The sequence below is a fragment of the Artemia sp. Qi Xiang Cuo genome, chromosome 7, assembly GCF_049724085.1.
Source record: "Artemia sp. Qi Xiang Cuo chromosome 7, ASM4972408v1, whole genome shotgun sequence".
NCBI lineage: Eukaryota > Metazoa > Arthropoda > Branchiopoda > Anostraca > Artemiidae > Artemia > Artemia sp. Qi Xiang Cuo.
This window is the reverse complement of record NC_142800.1, coordinates 57,388,200-57,404,393: the sequence shown is the minus strand read 5'-3', so window position 1 is coordinate 57,404,393 and position 16,194 is coordinate 57,388,200. Positions and strand designations below refer to the sequence as shown.

Below are 16,194 nucleotides of genomic sequence, written 5' to 3'. Positions count from 1 at the left end.
AGGAACAGGGTTGCCAACAAACCAAAAATTTCGTTACGTCCAGACTCTTAAAACGTAACTTTTCGTAACTTTTGATAGGAAAGTCTCTTTTCAAGGCAGGGTGCCTTAATTTCGCTATCATGATAGGTACTTAGAGGATTGAGGGGAATTTTGTTGCCTATATAATTTGAAAAATATATTTTTACATGATCTCATTAACATCTTCCCTCCAACTTTTAAAAGATGCCTAAAAAGTATACAATAATAACAATTTATGCTTCTTTGCCTTTAGGAATTTCCTATTTATTCAACTGTAAGGGTTTCTTCTAGTTTAGCTGCAAAACAGACCGAAAACCCCCCCCCCCCTCGATGTGTGTATATAACCCCAGGCTACTATTTTGCTTCTTTTTTTATTGACATTATTGGTGTTTTAAACCAAAAGTCTTTGAATCTATTTATTTAAACCAAAGTTGATGAGTAATACGTACAAGATAAAAGGATTTTTTATAAAGGACCAACTAGATTTTTTTTTTTAATTGTTAAATTTCAAAACAAACGATCTTAATAAATCCAGCTTCTTTAAAAGACCCAAAAAATCATTTTAATCCCCCCCTTCCCGTCTAATATTTTAGATTGGCTCGGTCTCAGTCTCACCTCCTCCAGCTTCAAATTTGTATCGCTCCTACATGAAGATTTGAGCAATCCCGAGTGACAGTTTTTTTTTGCTTTTATTTTATTGAACAAAAAATATTTCAATCCTTGTCTTCATTTCCTGTGGGAAACAGCAGTCATTTACATAAAATGCCTTTTTCCGTTTGTAACTTGAATTGTAACTCCCAGCCAAAAGAAATCAAGAAATAAAAGAAGAGTTCATATAATTCAACCCCAAGAACGTTATCCTAAAGCTGTTTTGATGGGTCCCACTAGTCCAGGCACGTACAAAGAATTTTTAGGGGAGGGGGTCAAACAATAAAAAAAATTAAATCATTTTCAAATTGAACTAAAAAGTAGAAAATTATTTTTTTCCCAAGAATATATTAATATAAGTGAACACGAGGGGCACAATAAGCATTGGTTTTACATAACATTAACACCAAATTTATCTAGGCATAAGCAAAATAAGTCGATGACTTGAGGAAAACAAGTAAAAAAGATCAAATTATGTAAGTACTCAGTACTGGTGTGCCATACTGATAAATGTGGGAAGCAACTGAACATTCGGAAGTGGTTGAAAAATAGTTCACAAATTAAAAAAAATTGTGCGACAAAGAAATAAATGGAAGCTGTAATAAAAAGATCAGTGAGTTAATAAAAACGAACTGGAAATAATTAAAAAAAAAAAAATTAGGGGGGATAGTAAAAAACCTATAACATAATAAAGAAATTCCGAGAAGTAGGAATAAATTTAAGTTCTCAGTGGGTTGGGGCCCCAACCCAATCTGCGTGGTCCCTATGAATCAGTTTTTAAGTAAACTGCAAGCCTACCCTATACAGATACAAGACTGTTTATCTTCTTCATGAAAATGGGCGCAAGTCTAGTTGTCTTTTTCTGAAGCCAAATATTTAGTGATTGTCCTTTTCTGAAGAAAACATGCTAAACACACAAGTAGTACCATTAAATCCTTTATTTTATACTATTTTCTAATATCATGACCCCTTTTCTGAAAGTACAGCTGGGGAGGGGGAGTATAATGTCAAAAAAGTGACCATGATACTTGGAAAGTCTTCCAAAAAAATTGAAAATTCTGGCTCAACTAACCTTCCTCAGGGATTAGATATAGCTTGGTTATAACCAAAAAATGGCTCACTTTTACAGTTTCGTATATTTTGTCAATATCAGCTGTTAATAATCCCATATAAAAAGAGCAAGTTTTGTATATAATCTGATATTATGTCCAACCAATCAGAAAGGGGGGGGTGAGGTTGTCACCAAAAGAATAATATACATATCATCTTATAATCACATATTTAAAGAGAAATTACAAAGAAAATAACTTTTATTATTATTTACCTGCTTTTATTATACATTTTCCATCCTGACTTCAGCTAGCCTCTTCCCCGTATCAATTCAGTATGACTGTTCACTGAACAAGATTCAAACTCATATGATGAAATTGAAAATTGGTAAGCTGACAAACTGACTATTGTCAATGGTCACTTGTCACTAAGCAAATGATACTCTTATGCTCGTGGTGTTTTCTTAACTTACAGTGTGAGTAAGCGAAGTGGGCATTTTCTCATCCTAATATCTGAGTGATTATGTGTTAAGATTAAATGACCGCGAGGTAAAAGAATGTCGATACTCATGTAAGTGTAATTCAAATGGGAACAGCGGATTTTTTTCACGGGGGAAAAATAGATTACTCAGAAAATATGAAACTTACTTATCATTCAAAAGCGTAACATAAATTCAAAAACGTAACAAAAGTGTAACGTTATTAGGACCGTAACGCAAAACGTACCGTTTTATTTAAAACGTATCAAAAATGGTACGAACGTAACCTCGGTGGCAACCCTGCTAAGGAATATTGCTTCTTTGTTACCCGGCTCCGGCATGTCGGGTAACAGAATCACTTTTTGCAAGTCAACTGTGAATACACATATTCCGGTTTCTCCACATTCGGCTGCGTCAAGTTAATAGGAATGTGTAGCCTTCCCTGCCTTTTCAATGTGTTCTTGCCAGTTTTGCCTAGAAACATCAGGATCGTGAGTCTTTGTTGCAGCAGCAGTTGAAGGTTCAAATTATCCATTAAAACCTTCATCACTGCTCTTTTCTTTGCTGCTATCATCATTTTTCATGAGATTGCAAATTTCACACTCAGTACATACAGTGCATGCTGGCATCCTTAGCAAAACGATCATTTCTTTCAACTGACAGTTGTAAGTGTTGTGCAACACAATTGGTACTGGATTCTTAGTAACAAAGTCCTGATGTATCAGATCAACCGTCAAAGAAGATGGCAGATATCTGATGTTTGATGCATATTTGTGACGGTAATGTGGCGTAGAGGGTCCAAAAGAAATGATATAGTTTTTCACATTCTCAACTAATTGTGGTGATAGCTTGGTGTGAGGGCTACACCTGAAATCCATTATGCCCTCACCAACTAGCCCAGTTTTCATCTTCTTGCTCAATTCAGTAAGGTAAGAATCCTATTTAAACCCAAAAGTATTCATGAACAGTTTCTTGCAAACATGTATCTTCACTACCACATTCTTATCTTTCATTGGAAGGTAGAAATGTCTACTTTCATTTTTTTTTTTTGGTTGAATTTAATTGATTGAGGGTCACTTTCTATCGTCCGTCTTCTTATGCACGCCAACCTGACACAGCTAGCCAGAAATTTGGTTCTTGATGCATAGCCTTCTTTCCAAAAACTTTCCCAGATTTCTTTTCTGGTCCCAATGTCTTTTTGCCTTTTCACATCTGTTTCTTTTTCTTCTAGGGTGCTCTGTATTCACATTTTCTTGTTGTTCAGTATCATTTATTTCATGATTTGTGTTACCATTTGCAGACACAATTCTTGTTTCCGTATTTCTTTTTTATCGTTTGTCTTGACTGTTTTCTTGCATCTGATCTCTACCAGTACAATAATCGGCTCTGTTTTCCCCAGAACTACTGGCATTCTTCAAAATTTCACCATCACTGATCTGTTCATTGGCTACAAGAGTTTCAGTCACTCTACTGCATGATGAGCAGGTCTAGAATTGATGCTATGACGTGTCAAATGGCACAAATGGCTCTAGTTCAGAGACATCATCAGTGAATAATGGTTGCAATTCATGAAGCACAGGAAGTTCAGATTCATTAACCGAAGGGTCTTTATCAATCTGGGTATCTTATTAAGCTGCCGTCTGCTCAGCTGAGTTTCTTACAGCAGTAGGTTGTCCGACGACTGCATCACTGCCTGTAGCTGCTTGACCAAACCTGAAATAGGAATCTCTTACATTTTCTAATGCAGATATTTTTTTGTACTGGATTCATAAATTTTTACGAAAATTCCTACAGGCTGTAGTGAGCCAGCACCTTCAATTGTAAAAACTCAACATCAGTGTTTTCTTGAGTTCATAGCCTTTTCGAAACTGCCAAAAAATTTTGTCGACAGGATTCAAACCTTTGCGGTTTGGGATACAAATATTGTGCAAGAGGGCAAATATTGTGACATCTGGCTAGATTTATCAGAAATTCTTCAACTAATGAAAAGAGTAAGACCTGACTGGAGCATAATATATATGGAATATACGATGATTTCAGCTTAGCGCAACAGCAATCCCGAATTTTTGAAACCAAAAATCGGAAAAAAAATCTTGAGTAACCACAAAATGAAAACAAACAAACCGAATCTGGAGATGGAATGTGAACCAGTTGTTTTGTAGGATAAAGTTGACAAATTAGTTTTTACTGCTTAGGGATGAGATTGCAGTACCCATGACTCCACGAGATACCCAAGACCAAAATTCTTGGTAACACTCCTCTATCTATATATGATCTGACACAAGTTAGCACACTCTTTTTATCAAGGTCTGGTCTACTACACGAGGGCTACGATGGTTCAATATGCTTCAAAGGTTCAATATCTTGAAATATCTCAAGAGATACTGAATGGAAGAAAGCCATTTGCGTCTAGGGTTGTAGAGTAGACAATGATCTATAAGCCTGCTCCTCTACTTGAAGTAAGTATGTTATTCTAACAGAGACTACATAAATTGAACATGTGAATATTCTAGCCCCCCTGTAAGTCAGGTTCAGACAGACACAAAAATACAAGTTCTACTTACTCAGAATTTTTATTTTCAGCTGTTTCCTTTGCTATTTGCATTGCCTGTCTTGCAAGCACTTTTCCTCCTCTATTACTAAAACCCTTCATTATCCTTCAGACTTCATTATTCTTCTTGCAAAACAGTAAACAGAAGAAAGTGGTGATTGTGATGAAAGGTTACTTTTCGCAAAATCCGTAGATGCTTGGTTTCGCCTGCTCGGCTTTCGCCACAGATGCTAGGTTTTTCCACCCATTTTCCTCCTGGATGTAGCTACTAGGTTTTACAATTCTAGTATGGGCGTACTAGGTTTTGGCTGTGGAAAACCGGCAAAATACGTTTTTATCAATGTAGATACTAGGTGGTATCTCAGCAACTATAGCAGATAGAACAAGTCAGACTTCACCACTGGATTCGCCATATTAATATTAGGGGAGGTCCATCCTTAACTTAAAATCGATTTTTTGTGTTGACACTTGGTTTTGGCAGAGGACAGCCGTGCTGTCTAAGTAGCCTAAGCTTAACGCTAGATCAGGTATCCATTGATCGCAACATGACATCTCTCTTCAGGGGTGAACGTGTAAAGAGGGGAAGGAGCTTCTGGGCCACATCCTCCAAAATCTTAATAATACTTTTTTCCATTTTCTCCATCTTCTCCAATTTTTTTTTTGTTGCGAAATTTGCCTCTTTTTTTGGTTACCAGTACCAGACTGGGTTACCAGTAAGTTTTAAAGTTCCAGTAGATTGTAGCTAATGCCCCCTCACCCCTTTAAACGCCACCTCCCCTCCGACCCTTAAAAGAATAATTTATAATAATTGCTATATTTTATAACATCTGGACTGAAAACAATCCCTTTGCAGTGAAAAAGAAGGTACTTATAGTGAAGGTATATATCTTTTAGATCTGAGAAAAACCAGTTTAGCTCATTGGCGCCCATAAGCTGAATTCCAGGGGGGGCACACCTCGTCTAATTGGCACTCTTAATGCTATATAATAGAAATCTCAGAACAAAAATATAAAAATAAGGCAGCATCATTCAGCCAGGAGCGGGGGGGGGGGCGGGTGCCCCCCTTATGGGTGCCCATGGTTTAGCTGTCTGTATTCTATACTGTAACTGCATTGTAGGTATATTTTAATTAAATATATAATATCTAAAGTTGGTATTTTGGTTATGTTATGCTATATGAGGTTAGGTATCTAATATAATGCGTTCTGGGCGGCCTGCTTCCCATAATTCTTGGTCGTAGTTTCCATAATTTTGATAACTAAAGTATTATATTTTCATAATATTTTGGTATGTCTCATTAGGATTAACATAAATTCCATTTTTTAGTGGGTTCGTTATAATACAAAAATACCAAAAATAACCTACGAAAGATACCATGAAAAAAAAAAAAAAAACGAAACAGAATTCTTTTGGACTCCCCTCAAGCCTCTTAAAAAAAATTGTAGACTTGATCTTCTGTAGGAAAACTTCCGTTGGTGTCCAACAAAGCATGCAATTCCTCTTTTAACGTAATGCCGAAATGGTCTCCTGTTTAAGGAAAAGGCATATACAATCAGCGTTGCCAACGCGGTACCATTGTACCGTTTTTGGTACAATTTAGAGGTCCTGGTACAATGCAGTACATTTGGAAATTATTTGGTACAGTCAAATTTCCTGGTATATTTAGGTTTTAGGCTACTTGCTCCTTTTTGACTCAAATATCTGTTCCAAGTTTTAGTTTACTGAAAATTTTCATATTGTTATGGCAAATGTTTAACCTACTCTTCCGATGGTACAAATTACTTTCTTGTGGTACAATTTTAATCGGAAAACTGGTTCGGTTTATTTCAAAGCGTTGGCAACACTGTATAGAATGCCTAATTTCTGTTTAAATTATTCTTATCATTTGTTGTCAGGAAAGAAATATCGTTTCCATTTAACTGTTTAGAGGCGCAGACCCGTTGTTATTTGATAGTGCATATTTTACTGAGCTTTGACGTAGCAAAAAAAAGGTGCTATCGAATTCATTTTTCTTCTCTCTTTAGAATAGTTCATTCAAAAAAAAGCTCATTAAAAGCTTCTTAGGTTTAAGGTTACATTTGCAAGTTTTGGCGTGTTATTTTTCTCCATGACCATGATTTTAATGTTTCAAAGTAAAATAAAAAGTTCGTAATAATTTTAATTATCTATTTATTAAATTAGGGTGTTGAAATTCGCCTTGTATTTTCTTTAAGATAGATAAATAAGCGAAAACGTGCGAAGTAGAAAAATGTTTCTTTTTTAAGCAAGTTTTAGATCATTCTCTGAGTTAAATTTCAAATAATATCATAATTGTTGCTTATTGCTTAGTGAATGGATGGATTTGAGCCTAACAAATCCAACTGAATAGGTAAAAAGGGGACCGAGCTTTGCTGTGGTCCCCTTTTAATATTTCCCATGGGTAAGTGTAATCCCCCTGCAAAGGTGATTCACGCAAGAAAAACTTTTTTGTGTAATTTTTCTAGATTTACTTGTATTGACGATCATTTTTTTTTGCCTAATCTTTTCGTGAATTGGTATCCCTGGACTATACAAAGGAAAAACAAACTTACTTTTACTATATTAACAATATTTAGTTGTAACAAATAACAATATTTAGTTGAATAGTTTGCCAAGATCAATTTCAATATCCAACAATATGTTCTGTCAACCTGCGAGGTTCATTTGACCTGCAAGATGGTAAATTAATTAAATAATCGCTGCACACAAATTTGATACAAATAGGAGATCAAATTAAATGGAAAATTAATCCAGATCGGGACGTTTAGGAATAGTAATGACGCGGTAGACATTTACCTCCGTTGTCCAACTGTCAAACTTCACTTTGACAGTTTTTTCCTCGGTTTTTACGTTTCTAATTTTATAGCAGAGAATTTTAGAAAAGTATATTGAGAACGATGGGAGGGGAAAACGAATTATACCAAAGTCATGAGATATCTACATCGTTTTTTACACCGGAAAATGTTAGCATGCCAATTTTCAGAAAAAAAAATTACCGTGCCACTTTTGAGAAAAAAAAGACAAATGTATTGCCTACCCAACCCCCCATTGCACCTTCCGGCCGAAGGGCCATGAAACGGAGATCAGCATTACCGGTAGAGACTGTAAAGTCCAATGCCATATTCTTTACCTTGTATATAAAGAATGCTCGTTTAAAGATGTAAGATCTTATGCTTTTGGTGCAATTTACACCTATAAACTTTTGGAAAAGTCGCACATTTCACCGGGACCATATACTTTAAGCCAATAAATTTTTTTAAAGCTTAATAAAATTTGGTGGTTTGAACTCCCCCCCCCCCTCGCACTAAATTTGTATCCAACTCGTAAAAGAGTAACAAAAATGCATTAGTGTTCGCCTATCTGACTTTTTTTTTCATATGAAGACAGGTTCCATCCTTAACTGGTTTGAACCCAAGAATTATCTTGAAGGAGAGCACCAGAATTAAATGATTAGAGTTGACTTTCGTATTAAAATAGCTAAATATCCACAAAAAAATATATGATTTTAATCCTCAAATCTTATAATATTACTTATTCTTTGTTTTTAGTTGGCCAGATGAAGATGCAAGTGCTGCCTGTCGGCAGCTTGGTTTTACAAATGGCACATTTTTTACATGGATGGACCGGCTTAATGGGACTGCTGGTCGGCCTGTTCTCTGGGAACATCCAACTTGCCCTTTTGGCGCCAGAAGCTTGACGAATGAATGCAACTGGGCTTCTAGAAAAGTTGGACCAGATGTTTGCGGTACGTTTCCAACTGTTAGTCCACTTACTTTTATCAAACGAAATTCCCCATCCACACATTGTAGTTATGAGTTTAGTTAGAGTAAAACGGCAAATGAACAAGCCCTGTTTAGTCTATTTCACTCCGAATAGTGTAAGAAGGTGATAGACAAGAAATCTTTGAAGCTGTAACAAATTGAATCTTTAACAAATTTAACAAATTAATTGAAGATTAGCAATTTACAGGCACACTGAAAGCGCAGAGATACACAGTAAAACTAGAGTAATTTAATACAAGATAAATCTTAGCTGACAAAATATGGATTCCAGCTGAAGATTTCTATTTATTTGGTTTCAATCTGCAATTTTCGGAAAACATGCAGTTTTTTCTGAAATAATTTTTGTTGAATATAAAATAGTCCCGAAAACGTCAAAATGGAGAACATAGGCATTTCATTGAAGCAGGCTCTTCTCTTTTTCTGCCCAATGTAAAGCAAAACAAGACTAAAAAGGATATACAAAAATAACTGAATACAACCATAAGGACCTTGACTAAGTCTTTTTTTAAGGAAAATATGCAAAATGAATACAAGGACCCGATCATTCCTAATACTTTTGAAACCTTTTAAAACTGTTAGAATCATCTGCTTGCAATGTTCCAAGTTATACAGTTCTACTAGCGTTTGAAATAGTTCTTAATCAAGCAATGGCTCCCGTTCAAAATCATTACTTTAAAGCGTCGGAGTCCCTGCATGTCATAGCCGACAGATCTTTGTCACATTAAGTCTCAACCATGATTCTGCGTGTTTCGGCTAAACCTTTTTTTTTAGAATAAAACATTGATATTAAATTCCCCGCAATCACACTTTATTTGACACAAAACTAAACATTTACAGATATACAAAAAATGAATTATCTACACTCTAGTGAACGACTTTGCGCTGAAATTCAAAGCATTTTCTTTTAGATGCGTCACAATTTAAAATTACATGCACGGTTTACGGCTAAAACTTCTTTTAAGAAATAGCAAGAACTTATTCAAGATCCTTTTAATGTGCATATTAAGGTTTTATACTTAACTTCATGATTCGGAAGGGTAACGTTAGATGTGTTGCTTCTGGTTTTTTTTTTTTCGGAGGCCCGAAGGAATGCATAATGCGTTGTACGGAAGTCGTCCTTGTCTCATTTGAGTCATGTAATGCTAGCATTGCCGCCTCCTTAGTAAGTCTTCGACATTTATTGGTGGTCGCTTGGCGAGAGACATGATTTAGGCGTTACGTACTCTGTATCAATTCGACTAATTGTAAGTTAATTTCGCAAGCTATTGCTCTCACATCCAAGCAACCTTTTTTCTACAGCTTGAAACAGACTCTAGAATTCTTATCCATGTGTTAATATGGAGATTATGGGGCTGTCAAAGAAGCGTAGCTTTAGCCTCAAAGAGTAATTGTTGCAACTCCAGACATTATATAATTGAAAGGATACGCACTTGTATATGAAAGTCGATAGACAATCTCTTTCGCAGCTGTAGTTTTGAGATAGTGCACTACCCAATTCGCTGATTTCCTCAATTTGTCTTTTCCCTAGTTTAAAACCTGGTGCAAGCGAGGTGATGACGCCATTTGACAGCGGCTTGATCTTGATCGTATTAATTTGCAAACCAGTTTGGGAGACCATTGAAGTTAGCCTATCAATATTTCGTTGCAAGCTTTTGTAAAATGAGCAGCAAGAGCTATGTCATAGAAAAATGCTTAGTCTTGAAAATATCAAGGGTTTAACTGTATAATGCCCCAAAGTTTGCAAGATCGTAAGACAAAGTTTATGATAATGGCAAATAATATTGGGGATAGAAGGTGGCCTTGTCTAAGCCTAGACTCAATAGCAAAGCACTTGGTCTGCCCGTTTTAGTCTAAACTGCACATAACTGCCCTTCATGTAGGTCTATGATCATTTTTATAATTTGCTCAAAAAGCTCATATATCCGAAGAATTTTCCACGTCGCTCCACGACAAACCAAATAAAAAGCTTTCAGAAAGTGTACGAAAACCAGAATATCTATATATGCCATTCGTTTGATTCTTCAACAATACCTGAAGCCTGAATTTTAGGTCGCAACACGGTAGATTTAGTCAAAAGCATATTGTTTGTCCCGTAGCACAGTGTCTACTTGTCTTTGAATTCTGACGGAGAACCTTACTTCCAATCGTCTCAATTGTTATTCCTCGTATACTGATTTTTTTTTCCCTTTCTCGACAATTCCGATGATCAGAACCTTCTTGCATTCAAATTGGAAAGCATTGGCACTCCATATCTTCGTCAGTAGTTTAAAAAGTGGTTCTCTGGTAGCTTTTTTTTAACCATATTAAAGTAACTCCGGTGGAATGCCGTGGTGACCAGCCGCTTTCCCATAATTTAAGGACATGAGAGCACTATCAACTTTATCAGAAAGAGTTGTACCTGAATGTGTATTAAGATTAAAGGAATGCATATCTGGGATACCAAGGGATTCTTGGGGGATGTGCTGGTTGAGATAACCAGCGAAATGTTCTATCCGTCGTTATGTTACTTTTCTTGACTATTCAGGACCTGGTCATTTATGTCTTCGTCGAATGGACAGACGTATTTTCAGGTACCTGCTATCCTTTTGGTTAGCCTGTACACGATTTTACTGTCTGCGCAACGAGCAGCTCATTCTGACTCACCATATAGGTACTCTACGCAGACTCTCTTGTCCCCCCTGGCGGAGTCCTGTGCTTCTTTATCTTGAGTTTTGTACTATACTGTCAAAACATTATCATGATAATGTTTAAATCATCATAAGATAGTGATGACTAGACGAGTATTTATTAACAGGTGCTTTAATGTTCCCTCTTTTCTGTATAAGCTACCAGTGGCAAAACTAATCCATTCTTTTTTCCTATGCTTCTTTTAATCAACTACTTTGGCAGCAACGTGTTTACTACACTCCATCTCTGAGTCTCAAAGTCAGTCGATGCTCTGTGCATTGTAATCTTCCAAGGTCCGGATCAGTAAATCTATTACCAGTGCAAAATCAGATTTCCACTGTAAAGCCTTTTTGTGAAGCTTTTCGTCACTGAACTTTCTGGCAGGTTGTCGGAATCTTCAGCTTGAGTTGGCACGTGACTATCACAAGTTAATCATCTGAGAACCGGACTGTTTCGCTGTACGTCCTACCATCTTCTAGACAACATCTTCTTTGTTCACTTATGAATATGTGGTATATTTGGTTCTTGGTTCTGCCATCGGGATAATTCCAAGACACGGGAAACATCGGAAGAATTCCAATATATCAACTGTCTTGTTCGTAAACCACGTATTCCCGATAATCTATTTATGGGTAACACAAAAGTTAATCAGACGCACGCAGCTTTTGCTCAGGACATCTACCAGAAAATGTTGTAGGATCTCTTCGAAATTTTGTAGAAGAGCTATTGTCCCAGTAACGCCTTTGTGAAATAGAAAGTTTGGTTCCAAAGAAGGATTTAAAATCAAAAGAAGGGTTTGTCGAACCTCTTCCAAACTTATTCAGAAATTAGATTTTATTGAAATCTAAAATCTTAATCCCTTCGAAATCCATTTGAAATCTTAATCCCTTATCGCCAAGGATCTCTTAAAGGTAATGTTGCCAGACTCTGCGGGATGTAACAGTTTGTGTCCTAAGTCTGCCTTTTGGGGGTTTTGACACTCAACTAGAGGTCTCTGGGCCTTCATCTCAAAATCCAGAAAACTGCATTAATAAGTCTCTTTTTTTCCACCAGGGTATATGTCTATAATAAAAAAAAACTATACCGTTAGCATCACTATGGTCATAAATCCTTTAGGTTTGGAATTCTTAAGCAACTTTAAAACTTAAAACGAGAAGAAATTATTACGTCTATGAGGAGGACTGCCCCCTCCTCGACACTCGCTCTTAACTCTAAAGTTTAAATATTGTACCAGTTCATTGATAACGACTTCTGAAATACAAGGGTCGTTTAATTAGAACAATAAAAAGCTTTGTTAAAAGTAGCAAAAAACTTTAGTGTGAAGAGCGAGGTGCTGAAGAGGGGGTAAACCCCTCATATACGTAATAATTTCTGTTCGTTTTAAGTTTTAATGTTGCTCCTTAGTCCTTACTTGTGGTTGAAAAAAGTTTTTTTTTTAATTTAATTATTTACATAAATGGCTTGGGAGGAATACGGTCTCCACAAAAACAAAAATCAAATTAAACTTTTTAACTTTTGATAAGAAGTTTGGGATATTGAAATTCAGACGCTATAAGGTTCTTGAGTATGGTACCCCACTTATTAATTTTTGAATTGGTGTATTTTTTTCTAGGTGTTCACTCGGATATTGCACTGCGTTGCAGTAGATTTCATATAGAAAGAACAGGCAGGTGGCGAGGATTAGTTTTTGAAAAAGCCCGGTTTAGAAAAGAATTAGTTGATGAATCTCTGTATGTCAAGGTAAATAAGTAGGCTAATTAATGGTAATCCTTCGAAAATGCGTACTGTATTTACCGGTAGTTTGAAAGGCTATCTGCAAGCTTTCACTATCAGTATGACGTGAACAGATAATGCTTGATTGGTGATATTTTCTTTCTAAAGATAAGACTTCATTGCTAAAACAAGGTGATTACATATATAATATTTCCATAACACCAAGTCCAATATTTTGACGTTTTACCTAAGCAAATTAAAAAAAAAAAAATTTTAAACTATATATTAATATATAGTTTTCGTTGGGTATGTTTATATTGGAGAATTGTGTATGATAATACTTTAACACTTTTTCAACTACATGGATCCAACTATAGATTTTCTCGTCCTTTATCCAACAATTCGTGGTGACCAATTGTTTGATGAAGGATGTCTCGTACTAATGATTACCGAAACTCTAAAAAAGAGAAATCTTGATAACAAAACATTCATCAAAAGAATTTGTTTTAATGGTGATTCCAAATGTGTACAGTTCAGCAAGTTTTAGATTACCGACTAGAAGTTAGGAGCCTAAGAAAAATTTCACATGGATAAACATAAAGCTACACATAACTAAGTTGATTCATTTTAGGATTGTCAAAACTATGCCCTATTGTACCTAATTACGCTTCAGCTATTATGGAGGAGAGCTTGTGGATCTTTGTTTATGGGGGAGTATCCGGGCCCGAAGCCTCAAAATGTGTGCTTTAGGCCCAGATTTTCTAAGTCTCAGTTAGCCTTCAGATAAGTATCGAATGAGGTTTGGAGGGGACAGAAATAATGTGATTTGGGCTGTTTCTTGTTTGTGTGTCCATTTTTGAATTAATAATAAAAAAAACTGTAATGTCCCTTCATTCCCATGGATATTGTTACTTAGCCTGTCGTATTGGTGCAGCGAAGTGATAGCTCGCCTCTTATTGCAGAAAACATATTTTGTGTAGTAAAAGCGATTGTATTTTCATGCTGATCGAGAAAAAGAGGGAGGACGGCTTCATCGGTCCCACCAGAAGATTTTTTGAAGAGAAGTGCCGCCAGAAGCTTTGTTTTACCAGTACTTTTTTAGTATTTTCTATTTGTCTATTCAATTCAATTTATTGAAATAAAAAAAGATGAAACATAACACCAATAATAATAAGGATCCTGGAAGCGAACTTGTTGAGGTCCATAACAACAAAAAATGGACAATGAACAAGAGAGAGAAAAAAAAAAGAAAAAATAAAAAAAAGAGAAAACACGGGTAAATTAAAGCAAATTGATTGAAAATTTTGAGAATTATAATATCAATGTTTAGTAACATTATTAAACAGTATGCGAAAACTTGTGGATAGCTCGATACTGGAGGGTATTGTATTCCATTGAAGAATAGATTTATAAATGGGAGATTGATGGGCGAAGCTACAGACACACTTGGGGACGACAAAGGAACGGTTGGATGAACGGAGAAATAGGTCTTCAGAATTATTGCAATTAAAATAGGATAATAATTGAGGAGGAAGGTTTTTATGGTAAGCGGAATATGCAAGGGATAAATTTAATTTTTTAATGATTTGTTCAAAAGTGATAATACCAAAATCGGAGCACAAGTCCTGGGTGGGATATAGTCGGGGCAGCCGAAAAACTGCTTTGATGGCACGGTTTTTGGGCAGATTTTAATTTATTGGTAACTGAAGGATAAGTGTTGCCCCAAACAGATCCGCAGTATGAGATATATGGGTAAATAAAAGAGTCATAAAGGGTGACAAGGATATCAGGGGGAAGAAAATTACTCACACGATTAATCATACTTACCTGTCGCAAGATTATGGCTCTGATGTAGGAAACATGAGTTGCAAATGATAGGGAGGAGTCTATGTGGACACCAAGAAACTTGGCAACTTCGACCTGCGGGAGGACATTGGTGGAATATTTTAAGCCAAGTGCTTGCTGAGCTTCATTTTTTTGTAAGGGGTTCGAAATTATACAACCTGACTTTTCTTGCTGTTAATTGTCATGCAGTTAACGAGAGACCATTCCTGTACTCAATTCAGAAGGATTTGAGCAGAGGTGACGACGGATGGTAAATTAGGGACGGTGATGAAAAAGTTGCTATCGTTAGCAAAAAGTACTGGGTGCACTGATGGACCCAGGCCTGGTAACCAAATCATTAATATAAAGGAGAAAAAGTATTGGACCAAGAACAGAGCCCTGTGGGACGTCTCTCCGGACAGGTAGGGGATGCGAGGTCATTCCGCCCAGACTCACACTCTGTACTCTACCAGAGAGATAGGAGCCGAACCATGAGAAAGGAATTCCACGAATCCCTATGTTCTTGAGTTTACTTAATAAAACACTGTGATCAACCATGTCCAAGGCCTTAGAAAAATCCAGAAATAAGCCAATTACAGTATTTTTAAGGTCAATTTGGGAACGGATAAACTGTGTGGCGTCGATTAGAGCATGAGCAGTTGAAAATTTGGAACGGAAGCCATATTGATGAGAATCAACGAATCTGAAGGATTAATCCCAAATAAAAAAGGAGAAAGACGTCGGAAGATAATTCTCTCGAGCACTTTTGATATAACTGGGAGAATTGAGATTGGACGATAATTACTTATCTCAGATGGATCGCCTTTTTTATGAATAGGGATAACAATTGCTGACTTAAATATTTCTGGTAAGACTCCATTGATCATAGACAGGTTTGCTATATGCACAATGGGTTCACAAACATAGGAAGATGCAGTTCTAAGAAGCTTATTACTTATCCCAAGGAAGTCAGGTGTACTACTATTAGAGAGAGATTCGATAACTTGAAGCACCTCATTACTATCAGTTGGAGAGAAAAACATGGATCTGGGATTCTTGCTAGGGTGTACTGACTCGGAGGGGGAACAGGAGTTAGCATTTGGAATATTTGTGAAATAATTGTTAAAAGCATCCGGTACAGAAATTGGGTCAATTAATCTGCCACTGATGTCCTTAAGGTTAATATGTATAGATCTTGAATTCCTTTTTTTGAAAGAATTTCATTTATTATTGACCAAATCTTTTGCAAGTTCCCTTTGCAGTGAGTGATTTTTGAATAATAATATTTTTTTTTGCTTCGCGGATGAGTTTGGTATATAAGTTTTTGTATTTTTTATAATTAGTTAGGTCAATAACGCTACTGGTTTTGCAAGCTAACTTATCTAGGTTATTTTTACATTATGAAGAGATTATCAGGCTATTGGACATCCAGGGGTGTATATAGG

The 16,194-nt window shown here is 36.2% G+C and overlaps 1 protein-coding gene across 1 annotated transcript in view; it reads left to right on the top strand.

The window, feature by feature from the left end:
* The first annotated feature begins 5,033 nt into the window (after positions 1-5,033).
* The window catches only part of LOC148950485 (protein bark beetle-like), a 25,954-nt gene continuing 14,793 nt past the window's right edge, over positions 5,034-16,194 (top strand). The window contains exons 1-3 of the mRNA XM_089091876.1: positions 5,034-5,101; positions 8,312-8,508; positions 12,825-12,952. Of these exons, the coding sequence (XP_088948002.1) occupies positions 5,034-5,101; positions 8,312-8,508; positions 12,825-12,952 (393 nt within the window). The remainder of the gene's footprint in view (positions 5,102-8,311; positions 8,509-12,824; positions 12,953-16,194) is intronic.